Below are 13,040 nucleotides of genomic sequence, written 5' to 3' on the forward strand. Positions count from 1 at the left end.
GTGTGAGCCTGTGTAGTATTTAGTAGCTCATCTGGTAACTGCTGACATGCAAGTAAAGAGGAGGGATCCTGCACCAGGTCGGAAGAAGCTTTTTGTTTTTATCAGTGGCTACAGCCTGTGTTTCCATGTGACTTGCTGGAGAGAGAGGGTTCTCTTCCTTCCAGTGTGGAAATGCAAGCTAGCAGGCTTTTAAGCAGCCTAGTAAAACAACTGCAGGCTGGCAGTTCTTGTGAGCTTATCCACAATACAAGAAGAATGAATCTTAGACATGCAAGGCCATCCTTTTGCTTTACATCCGATTGCCCATTGGTCTGATCCACCAGAGTCTTCTTGTGCTTGCATAGTCTTAAGATGTGAGTGTAACCATTCCAAAAATCAACCCTTCATTCTCTCTCTCTCTCTCTCTCTCTCACACACACACACACACATTCTCATTTGTTGATCTATGTTAGCCATTTATTTGCTATTCTTCCGTATGGAATAATTCTTGATATACCGTATTTTTCTGCGTATAAGACTTGGTTTTCCCCCTAAAAAATAATGTCAAAATTTAGGGGGCATCTTATACATGGGGCCACCTCCCCCCATTTTCTTAAATCTAAGTCCCCCCAAATAGGGGGTGTCTTATACATGGGGGTGTCTTATAGACAGAAAAATAGGGTAACTTGAACATAAAATCTAATTACAACAAAACGACGTGAAAGCAAAACGGTGGACTGAAGCCAGAGGATGCTGTTTTTTATGCCAGATCAGACCATCTAGGCCAGTGTTGTGGCAGCAGATCTCCAATATTTCAGATGGGATTACTCCCAGCCTTACTTTGAGATGCAAGAGACTGAACCCTGGATTTTTCGAATGCAAAGCATGCGGTCTACCACTGAACCGTGCCCTTTCCCCACAGGCTTGTCACATTCAGTGCCAAATAAGCAACCCTGAGGAGAGGATTCCACAGATGTGGTGCTATCACATAGAAGATGCTCTCCTGGTCGTCACCCACCTCCCTCCAGACGGCAAGGACGCCCAGAGGAGAGCTGCAAAGATCGCATTAGTGCACAAGTGGTCCCATAATTGGTAGCAAGTTCAGCATTTCCTCTATCAAAGTCCAACTTCCTGTTAGTACAACTTGCAAGTCTCCTGTGAAGCCTGGATAGCAGACCTTTGTAAAATTCCTATACAGTGGTACCTCAGAAGTCAAATGGAATCCGTTCCAGAAGTCCAGACATTCGGGAACCAAGGCGCGGCTTCTGATTGGCTGCAGAAAGCTCCTACAGCCAATCAGAAGCTACGGAAGCCCCATTGGACGTTCGGGTTCCAAAGAACTTTTGCAAACCAGAACACTCACTTCCGGATTTGCGGCGTTCGGGAGCAAAAATGTTCGAGTCGCAAGGCGTTTGTCAACCAAAGTACGACTGTATAGGTAAAATACTTACTCTTCTTCAATTTATATCAAGTACAGGCAAGTCCCAACTCGCATGCATTCGTGTCACGCACAACTGTGCACACATGAGCCGTTTTCAGTGCCGAAAGGGGGAGGGGTGCAACGGGCTGACACGCACGGCAGTCGGGAACAGAGTGCCTACATAAACAGGGATTCCTCCGTACCAGGGTAGGCAACCTAAGGCCTGTGGGCCGGATGTGGCCCAATCGCCTTCTCAATCCAGCCCGCAGACAGTCCAGGAATCAGCGTGTTTTTCTATGAGTAGAATGTGTGCTTTTATTTAAAATGCATCTCTGGGTTATCTGTGGGGCATATGAATTCGTTCATTCTCCCCCCCCCAAAAAAAATGTAGTCTGGCCCACCATGTGGTCTGAGGGACGGTGAAAAAGGTTGCTGACCCCTGCTACAGTATACCTGAAACTTATGTGCATTTAACTTGCACACATTCAGTTTTACGTGCTTGGGGGGGGGGAAATTAAAAAATTAAGGGGGGCAGAAATGGGGCTGGTGTCCGGGGGGGGGGGAGAATTTGCCAATCCCACCCACCACTGCACGCAATGTGTTTTGACTATACATGATTTGGGCTTGAGGCATGATTCCCAGAACATAACCCTCATGCAAGTTGTGGGCTTACTGCAATGTCGATGTCCAAATTGTTTAGCTAAATGAATCACAAAGATTAAAAACACAAATATTTCATTTGCTGTATTCCGCCCCCCCAGGGGGAAAATACCCACCAAAAAAAACCCTAAATCTAAACATTGGGGGGGGTGTAAACTTTATCTCCTTTCTAAGTCCTTTGGCTGAAGCCAGTCCTGTTGATTCCATCTGACCTTATTTTCAGGTGTTTTGTCCAACTTCGTAGGACAGGTTCCCAGAATTCTATGCTCAACATTACAAATGGTAGTCTTAATACTACAAAGCACATTTTGGTGTGGAGGAATCCTTGATGACAATGAAGAGTAGAGGCACTACTTGTCAGGGGATAAGGCATGAATAAATGGGCCCCCCGTGAACCTTCCCCACTTCTGCCACAAGAGTTCCATACTTAGCTAAAACAGATCGCTAAAACGTCTTTCTTAATCACAATTCTTTACTTCTATACAGTGTTCAAAGCACTTCGCAAATGCCATCTGTTTTCTGCGTAACAAACCTATAAAGCTCAGTTGGTTAGTGTTATGTACTGAAGTTCTCACCCTGGGCCAGCAGGGGGATACTGTAGATAGTTATGCAAATGAAGGATCGAAAAGTGACGTTCAGTGATTGGATAGTTTGTATGCAAATGAAGGATCGAAAAGTGACGTTCAGTGATTGGATAGTTTTAGAAAATGGCAACAGTTACATTGTTCTGGAGCTCTATATAAGCAGGCTGACTGAGCCCCTCAGCTAAGTTCTGTTCTGACATCTGAATAAAGAAGAGCTGTTGGAAGAATCGCTGTGTCGTCTGCTATGTTCGCCCACAACTTAACAGTTAGCTCACTTGAGTGTGGTGCTGATAACGCCAAGGTTGCAGGTTTGATCCCCATAAGGGACAGCTGCATATTCCTGCATTGCAGGGGGTGGATTAGATGATCCTCAGAGTCCCTTCCAACTCTATGGATTGGTCTAATTCTAATAACATCAGATGGTCTAATTCTAATGACATCAGTTATTATCCACACGTAGCAGTGGAGCGGGTGGGATGGGAGCATCAAGGCTGAGAGAATAACGGCCTGCTAAAGATCATCTTGTAAGTACCGTATTTTTCGCTCTATAAGACGCACCAGACCACAAGACGCACCTAGTTTTTGGAGGAGGAAAACAAGAAAAAAAATATTCTGAATCTCAGAAGCTAGAACAGCAAGAAGGATCGCTGCGCAGTGAAAGCAGCGATCCCTCTTGCTGTTCTGGCTTCTAGGATAGCTGCGCAGCCTGTATTCGCTCCATAAGACGCACACACATTTTCCCTTACTTTTTAGGAGGGAAAAAGTGAGTCTTATAGAGCAAAAAATACGGTACTTAGCAGAGACAGGCTTCAACCTGGGGATTCTCCAGTTCCACACCTTAGGCATAAAGCTACACCAGCTCTTGACCCTGCAGGTAATATTTTGGAACTGCTCATCACCATGACAAACTGTTGCAGAAGCTCTTCATGTTTTTCATTTTTAGGAGTATACGTTTTAAGAGCATATACCGTATTTTCCCGTGTATAAGACTAGGTTTTTCCCCTAAAAAATATGTCAAAAATTAGGGGGTGTCTTATACACGGGTCCATCTCCCTCCATTTTCTTAAATCAGAGTCCCCAAAAATAGGGGGTGTCTTATACATGGGGGCGTCTTAGACACGGAAAAATACAGTCGTGTGTGTGTGTAGATAAATGTAAATATAAATATTCTTAGATATACACCTAAGTAATATTTCAAACAGAATGTGTTATTTTCCAGAACTGAAATTGGCTACAGCTCACTCCTGAGTGACTATTCTGTGGTAAACCTGGGTTTCTTGCCCCTATCAAGAGAAGATGTCATGATCTGAATGTACGTCCTATAGAGTGAAAAATACGGTACATGGCAGTCCAGAAGTCTGGAACAGGGTACATACCATGGGGGAATAAGTTTATGACCATTGTTTAGCACATCAGTTAGGTGGCAAGCCATGTTGGCACACACTTTAAGGAAAAATATGAAGTATCATTGGCCAGATTTCGTTCCACGTTATTTGCCAGTAAAGTAAAAAGACACAGGGGTTCAGAAAGCTTTGTTTCCAGAAGTATGCATGCTGGCCTTTGCTATTTGCTATTTGATAAAGACACTTTATCATTATTTAACATAAAAAACAGTATAAAAACCAGGGTGGAGGCTCAATTTCAGCCAGGGCTCGGTCAGTTGCTGAAATGGGCTTTCAAAATGGGCTCACAGATTTCTGAGAAATTCACCAAAGTTAAATCCCAGGGGAGAATTCCCATTATAAAATGAATGCGCAGATACTCATTTTTAAAAGACAAACATTTATCTTGCCATACAAAATACAATGAGTTCTCTAACCGAATTTACTGCTGACATCAGATCAGATACTGATAAAAACTCCTGTATTTTATTTACAAGGCACTGTACCCTGAATTCTTTAGCATGGAAGAAACCGCTGCTGCGTGTATCTTAAAGAGTCACTACTAGATGCAAAATTTAAATGACTCGCTAGAATGTTTTCATTGCATCCACACATTTAATATAGGATTGCAATATGAAGTTGCTCCAACAGAACAGACCTGAGTCCACTTCTGTTGGGCAGTATCTCCTAGGTTCTTCAGTTTAACCAATATGATCTTGAATATACATTTATTGGGGGGGCAGGGAATGTCATGTCGGGTTTTTTCTTTGTTTCTTTATAGTTGCATGCACATGGGAACGGATGTAGTGGTAAACCTCAAATCCCACAAAGAGGAAGGGCAAAGTTTAAGAAGTCTGTGAAAGTCAGAATAAACTATCATAAATACAAAGTGGCACACCTGTGGACACAGCAAACAAATTAAGCCAGCCACTGTCTTAGTTTGAATCTATTCTCATGAATCAAATTACAGGGAAATGTCTTCCTACAAGTCCTATTAAACAACAACAACAACAACAACAACATTCATCCAGCATAAGAAAGGGTAGGTCTACTCAAGCAAACTTGCTACAATCATGGAAAACTGCAGCAGCCAAAATTGATCTTAATTTCCATAATTAAACTATAGTTTAAGAAGCCAAGAGGTGGAGTGGAGAGTCTGCTATCCTGTGCGTAACACCCCAGAGAAATTTCAGAACTACTTTTGCTCCCCTTGAAATATGTCAGAGGGGCTGCCCCGAAATCACATCAGAATTTAACTTGAGGAAAAATTGAGAGGCAATTCATAAAAATTCAAGGAACACTGACAAACAACATCCTAAAGCAAGTCACCTTCTTAAAGCATTCATTCTTGCAAGCTTCCAGCAACCCAATAACTATTAACTAGACTGCAGGAGCAACAACCAGAGTCAAAATGGAAAACACAACCTCAGTTTAAAACATAAAGGGCAGGAGCAGGGTGATCCAAACAGTAATGTTATTAGTGCTTGGAACTCAATTACTGCCTACCAATTCAACAATCATAAAGCAGGTTACCTGGATCCCATACATTCAGACTATAGCTGCAGTGAACAATTAAGAAGTATGCTTCTTTTACAACAACCTTGGGATCCCTTGAAAAGTTATGCTATTATAACCACCAGCCGAACTCACAAAATACGCCAAAATTATTCAGTAACATTGACAACGTTTTCACTTCCAAAAGTCTGAGTTCTCTGAAGTGTTCTGTTCCCCAGCTGAGCCCATTCAAAAAAACCACTTGAGGAAAACAAAAAGTAACTGTGCATAGTTGAAGGCACACAGGGAAGAAATGAAGCCCTCCTGCTAGATTTATCACCCCACACATTCTTCATGTAAGAACACCCCAGAATTATGACTTCTTTGAATCATTTGATTAAGAGAAGCAGTTTTAGCTTTAGATGAAAGGCAAACCTAATGTTTCTTTTCTTCTTTTCAGTGAAGAGATTCTCTACTCAGCTATACATCACTCAAGTCAAACACACATACATGCACACACACATACTCATGTTGTGGTACAAAACCAGCAGATTCTACATTACAAAGCAAGACAAACACTGGATGCAGTTTCTGTTATCCTTTGTGGGGTTAAATGCCGGACTGTTTATTCCTCCCGTTAACAGAATAATAGAAACCTCATTCATTCATACATACCCTCCAACATTTCTCCAATGAAAACAGGGATGTCCCATTCCCTAGTGATAATTTTACTATTTGTACTCCACACATCTTACTGGGTTGCCCCAGCCACTCTGGGCAGCTTCCAACACATATAAATACATAATAAAACATTAAACATCTTTTTTATAAAAAAAAATCTTCCCTGTACAGGATTTCCTCCATACCCTCCAACATTTCTCCAATGAAAACAGGGACATCCTAAGGAAAAGCAGGCATTCCTGGATCAAATCAGAAACCAGGACGGCTTCTCTAAATCAGGGACGTCCCTGGAAAGTAGACACACATGGAAGGGTCTGTCTGTATTTGCCATCAGCATAAGGCAATAAGTTTGTCCAACTCCAGCCCTCTTTTCTGCCTTCGTAGGCTCAGTGCTGATAACCAGGGTGGGAAGAAGTACAGGTAACCTCCACCGCCGCCGAAACGTGGTTTGTTTGTTTTTAAACACGCGCGCACAGCGCACACACACGTTCCTTCAATGCACGCAACACCTCGAGAACGCTGCGATTGCAAATGCCAAAAAAAAAAAAGAGAGGTCAGGTTACCTGGCCCCAACCTGCGCGCTTGCACAAAAGGGGCATTTGAAAGCGAGCCGCCTCGTGGGCTGCCTTGCATTTCCCCCCACCGTGCAGCCTGCGCTTTTTTGCGAAGAGTTGCGCCGCATAGGAGCCGGCGGTGCCCGGGATGCGCCGCTGCCCCTCGGGCGGAGAGCGGCGCGTCCGAGTTCCCCAGGAGGAAGAAGGAAGGGGACTCACCTCGGTGCGAGTCTGCAGCCTCTTGTTCATCTCATAGATCCGGTACTCGGGCTGCACCATGTACGGCGTGTGCCTCCGGTAGAAGGGGCCGAAGGGCGAGGAATAGAAGGGGTCGTGCGGCGCCGCGCTCGACATCTTGGCCGCCGCTCGCCGGCGAGGCTCAGGGCGCGCGGGAGGCGGCGGCAGCGGCAGCCGACAGCCGCGCCGAGCACATGGGCTGCGCGGGGCGGGCGGCTGCTGCGCGGGGCGGGAGCGCGAGCGAGGCCGGCGGGGAGGGGAAGGCGAGGCGGGCAGCCCGGCGAGGCTGGGCGGCGGGGAGCGAGGCTGGCGCGAGACTGGCGGGGAGCTTGTTTTTCAAGGCGCCGTCGGCGGAGAAGGGGTCATTTCCTGTCCGCCTCCTGCGAAAACAACGCGGGGTTTTGCCCCCCCTCCCCCTCTCTCTTTTTCTCCTCAGGGTGACACAAAAGGGGGTTTCCTGTGAGGAACTGGGCAGGGTGGGGGGCAACAGGGTCGGCGCTTCCCCGGCTTCCCCACCCAGCCAAGTCGCCAACAACACCACACACACACACACACATACACACACACACACACGGTACAAGCGCAACCCCGACCAGAAACGTGCCTCGAGAGACGCATCCTGCCCCTTCAAAGTTTGTTGGCTTCTTTCCTGATTTGCCTGCCCAGGCGCAGTCCCTCAGGGAGGCAGAAGGGAAACACAGGACAGCATCTTCTGCCGGATTAAAATGGCCACAACTTTGTTCAGTTTCGCATGTAGGAAACCTGGGCGTGTAGACGGGTCAGTCAGGAACTGGAGACTGCACAACGTGCATTTACACAGCTGGCCCCCTTTATCCCCACAGCTGAGGGCAGTGGCGTAGCGTGGGGGTGCAGGGGGGCCGGCCGCACCGGGCGCAACATCTGAGGGTTAGGGGGCGCAAATCCACGGGTTAGGGGCACAAATTACTTGCCTTGCCCCGGGTGCTGACAACCCACGCTACGCCACTGGCTGAGGGGAGGACTGTGACCCACAACTGTGGGCTTGTGGCCAGAGACTCCCCTCCAGTGGCGTAGCAGGGTCAGGTGGTACCCGGTGCAGAAAATTTATTGTCACGCACCCCCAGTGGCGTAGCGTGGGTTGTCAGCACCCGGGGCAAGGCAAGTAATTTGCGCCCCCTAACCCGTGGATTTGCGCCCCCTAACCCGTGGATTTGCGCCCCCTAACCCGTGGATTTGCCCTAACCCCAGATGTTGCGCCCGGTGCAGCCGGCCCCCCCTGCACCCCCCACGCTACGCCACTGCGCACCCCCCCATTGAAATCCAGTTGGACTCCCAAGGGACTGCGATCTACTCACAGTACAGTCATACCTTGGGTTGAATGCGCTTAGGGTTGAGCACGTTTGAGTTGCGCTCCGCGGCAACTTGGAAGTAACGGAGCGCATTACTTCCAGGTTTCGCCGCGTGCGCAGATGCTCAAAATGACCTCACGCGCATGTGCAGAAGCGGTGAAAAGTGACGCGCACGTGCGCAGACGTGCCATCACTAGTTACGTTTGCTTCTAGAGACGAACGGAGCTCCGAAACGGTTCCCGTTTGTATCCAGAGGTACCACTGTATAAAAATGCTGGCTGTGATTGTCATTGCTGTTGAGCTTTTGGGGTAGGCAGGAGGGGGCAGGCAGCACGCCGGATATCACCCCCCTAGGTGATGACACCCAGGGTGTGCCGCACCCACTTTGCTCCGTCCCCGCTCCCCTCAAGACCCCTTTGATGGGGAACCTGATATCGCAGAAGGGATGACTCGCCACATCAACCCCTCATTGAATATGGGGCGAAAAGATTCCGCCCAAGACCTAAAACCGCCAAAGTTGTGACAATTGCTGTGGGGAAGGGAAAACATGCGGAGCAGGGCAAATCTCTTCCCTGCTCCGAAAGACAGCAGCCATTGCCCAGGAACCTAGAAAGGGAAAGGTGAGCCTAAAAAAAAAGATACAAGTACAGGGAGGGCTCGGGGGGTGATGCTCTGGGGGCAAACTGTGATGCTTGATTTCAGTGCAAGTCCCCTTTTATTCTTTAGGAGTGGACTAGAGTGAAGACTGCTCACTTCCGGTCTAGTCCCTTTGCCCTGCCCCCCAGGCCACCACAGATAAAGGTAAAGGTAAAGGTACACCTGACCATTAGGTCCAGTCGTGACCGACTCTGGGGTGCAGCGCTCATCTCGCTTTATTCGCCAAGGGAGCCAGCGTACAGCTTCCGGGTCATGTGGCCAGCATGACTAAGCCGCTTCTGGCGAACTAGAGCAGTGCACAGAAATGCTGTTTACCTTCCCGCTGGAGCGGTACCTATTTATCTACTTGCACTTTGATGTGCTTTTGAACTGCTAGGTTGGCAGGAGCTGGGACCGAGCAATGGGAGCTCACCCCATCACGGGGATTCAAACCGCCGACCTTCTGATCGGCAAGTCCTAGGCTGTCCTAGACACCAGGGTTTATATGCAAGGAATTTCTTAGAACAGGACTCAGAATGCCATATTCTCCAGCATTCCCCAACATTCTTATTTCATGCAATTTTGTAATTGAGAAGTAGAACTAGGTGCAAGCAGGAAGAGCTGAGATTTCAACTTATGGCAGTGTTTCTCAACCTCTGGGTCCCCATATGTTGTTGGACTGCAACTCCCATCATTCCTAGCCAGCATGACCAGTGGTCAGGGATGATGGGAGTTGTAGTCCAACAACATCTGGGGACCCACAGGTTGAGAACTGGATTCAGGGCACTGTTGGGCATTGCCGGGCACTTGAACAAGGACCCTCCCACTGCATGGTCGTCATACTGCCAGTTATTGCTGCTTGGCATCACCACCTGTTTGCTCCTCCAGGTTTTTCCTTCAGTGATAGAGGGAGCAAGCAAGTGTGGAAAAGGGAGAAAGAACATTTGTTGTCATCTGCTCATTCACTTATTGCCTATTGCCTGGACAGGTGAGTAGGCAATGGTGGCTGGAGAGCAACAGAACGAGGGGATGGACATATAATCAATCTATACGCAACCTGAAATACCGTAATTTATTGAAAGTTTTTTGGGGGGCACATGTCCAAGAGTTCTCTCCTCTCCACTTATAACAATGTATAAGGATCCTCAGGGGAAAGGTTGAGATCCCTTGTCTGAGGAAATGAAGTTCAAATCAGGGTTTGGCGAGGAGGGGATGGAGTCAGGATAGGCAAGTGGAAGAGAATCATGGTCGGGGCAGAGTTGGACAGGATTTGACAGGGTGTGTGCAGATTATTAGGAGCTCCAGGGTCAGTCACAAAACAATAGATACTGCTTCGTGAAATGGACCACCTCTCCCAATATGAACTGACCTGGACCCTGCAATTATCATCTAAGGCCCTTCTTTGTGTGCCTCCTACATGACAGGTCCAGAGGGTGGCAACAAGAGAACTGGCCTTTTCCACAGTGGCTCCCCACTTGAGGAATGATCTCCTCCGGAAGTCTTGCCTGGGTGCCTTTGTTTCATATCTTTAGGTGACGGGCAAAAATGTTTGGCTGATTAACATTTCATGGCATTTTAAATATGTTAAAGATGCAGCACAAATGGTACCTCACCCCCTCAAGACTATCGAAGATGTATAAAAAATTTAGCGAATACTTGTTGGAGGTGTGGTGGGAGCAAGAACTCAGCTAGCAAACGCAGCGGCATGGCAACTAGAAGTAAAAGGATCCCGTATCTGCAAAGAGCCAAGGTAGTACTGTTCACTATCCATTTCTGAATATACTTGGTTCTAGATTCAGGTAAGTAGCCGTGTTGGTCTGATGTAGTAGATATATGCACACGAAAGCTCATACCAAGAACAAACTTAGTTGGTCCCTAAGGTGCTACTGGACTTTTCTTAAATTTTTAAAAATATATCAAACATGTCCAGATTGGCTGCAAATACCAGAACACAGGCTACGCAGGCCTACTCCTGATCAGTTAATTAGTTAATTAGTTGGTCATGTACTGGTCTGTTTTAGCACTGTGCAATTTTTCAATATATTGACCAAAATCCTTATAGTTAAGAAGAAAATTAATATTAGATTCTAGATTTTGTATTTTGTGCTAGTTAATTGAACAAAAAAAAACAACCATCATAGCAGATATTAATCTAATATCAATTAATGAGCCTACCTAAACATCTTTCTCAGCCTGGTATCTGAGGCTGACCGTGTGGGTGCCATTAATGTTTCCCTGGGGAGAGCATTCATTCATTCATTCATTCATTATTAAATTTCTATACCACCCTTCATCCAAAGATCACAGGGCGGTTCACAACATAACAATATAAAATGAGAATACAAAAAAAAAACAACCAACAACCCGAAAAACATATTGTTTTTGCTTTATTTATGCTTACGCACCAACAAGATACACAAAAAGAAATAGACATCCCCAAAGGGCCTAATTTTTTTTCATTGTTTCTGGTTTCTTCCTCGCACGGCAAGGGTGAGTCAGGAGTCAGCCTTTGGTCCCCACCATTTTCATTTCTCTTCAATCCTTTCTCCCTCCTTCCCCGTTGTCCTGGTCCCGTGGGTTACCCAAGAGGCGAGGTCCAAGTCAAAAGGTGCAACGTGGAGGCAGTCCGTAGTAGCTGAAGCTGGTTGCAGGGCAGGGAGTCGGGTGAAGTCAGCAACAGGTTTGCAAGCAGGGAACCAGGGCGGGTCAGGAGCTCAGGCAGGAAAGCAGGATAGGGTTCGGGCAGGAACTAGCAACCAACAATGTTGCTCCTACATCTTGGGACTGGGGCTGGCTGGCTTTTATCTGCCCCGAGGCATAGGGCGGCCACGATCCTCTGGTGATTCGCCTCTCCTGGTCTGGAGGCAAGCACTCCTCCTGCGGGAACTTAGTTCCTTCCACCTCTCTGCCCTGAGCCTCTGCAGCTCAGGAGAGGCTGGAGGGTTACCTCGATTTCATCTCCCTCCTTCTTCCCTTACTCCCTTTTAACTCTTCCAAAGCAGAGCACCTTCCCTTGATCCGTCACGCCAGCAGCTCATTCTAGATCTTCTACAATTATGTCCTCTTCTTCAGGTGCTGGCCTGGTGTTGGGCTATTGCCTTCTCAAGCTCTTGAAAGCTCTCGAAGAGCTTTGTCACAACTGGTGCCAGAGGAGGCTGCTCCTTGGGCCGGAGCGGGGCCACTTTATTGCTCTTTTTGAGCTGCATTACGCTTCTCAGTCTCCTGGGCCACTCTGTTCCGCGAAGGACAAGTCCGCTGAACTTTCCTTCTCCCTGAAGGTCTGGAACTGACCGCATGGTTGCTGCTGGCTCCGCCTCCTCTTTAAGCAGTCAAAATCAGAAGAAAATCCGAATCCTCTGCTTTCTCTCTTACCGCACCTACACACCTCTCTCTCTCTCTCTCCTCACGAACCCACAATGGACACCTGTAGTTGGTGGCTTTTAAGGGAGAAGCAGCAGATGTCACAAAGGAGGGCAGGCCATTGTTACCATGGCAAAACCCACCCACCTTGACCCTGGGCCCAACTCCCCCCCCCCAATGTTTCTTCAGAACTTCAGAACTTTGAAGCACCTGCTGTTCCGTCTGCAGGTGAATCTTCTCTTTTGGAGCTCATGTTTCTATATTGGATCATTCTTCATTCAGCCCCATTTCCAAAATGTCCTGTCTAATCTTGTGCTATGGACACCCCTAGACTTGGAAGTCTTCTGGTGCATTTCAAGGGCTCTGTGGTTTAACCCACAGTGCCACCCGCATCCCTACCCCATCAGATATCTGCATGCAAAATAATGGAATGAATCAAAAAATTCTATTGTGCATAAAAGTCCTATAGGAATTTTGTATAATTTGCCCACCTTCCATGGGGCAAACTGGCTGGTTTAAAAACAGTTTTGGGCAGGAACCCAGGCCGCAATCCCTGTCCACCATCTGACCTGGTGAGCGGATGTGATCTTCTCTAGCCCCCCCCCCCCCCCGGATTTGTGCGTGTGTGTTTAGGTGGCCAGAGCAGCAGATTAAGAGTAGTGACAGTTGCAAAGGGGGTTCATCCGTGGCTCAGATCCTGGTGGAAATATGAATTTGGTAAATAT

The 13,040-nt window shown here is 47.3% G+C and overlaps 1 protein-coding gene across 4 annotated transcripts in view; it reads right to left on the reverse strand.

The window, feature by feature from the left end:
- Window positions 1-7,386, reverse strand: part of LDB2 (LIM domain binding 2) — a 226,438-nt gene extending 219,052 nt beyond the window's left edge. The window contains exon 1 of one of the 4 annotated variants that reach the window (XM_083630690.1): window positions 6,974-7,386. In XM_083630690.1, coding sequence (XP_083486816.1) covers window positions 6,974-7,108 — 135 coding nt within the window. In that variant the 5' untranslated portion in view covers window positions 7,109-7,386. The remainder of the gene's footprint in view (window positions 1-6,973) is intronic. The other 3 variants (XM_083630691.1, XM_083630692.1, XM_083630693.1) reach the window with 3 other exon arrangements.
- Window positions 7,387-13,040: the final 5,654 nt, after the last annotated feature.

Source organism: Podarcis filfolensis, assembly GCF_964270895.1.
Source record: "Podarcis filfolensis genome assembly, chromosome: 9".
Lineage (NCBI taxonomy): Eukaryota > Metazoa > Chordata > Lepidosauria > Squamata > Lacertidae > Podarcis > Podarcis filfolensis.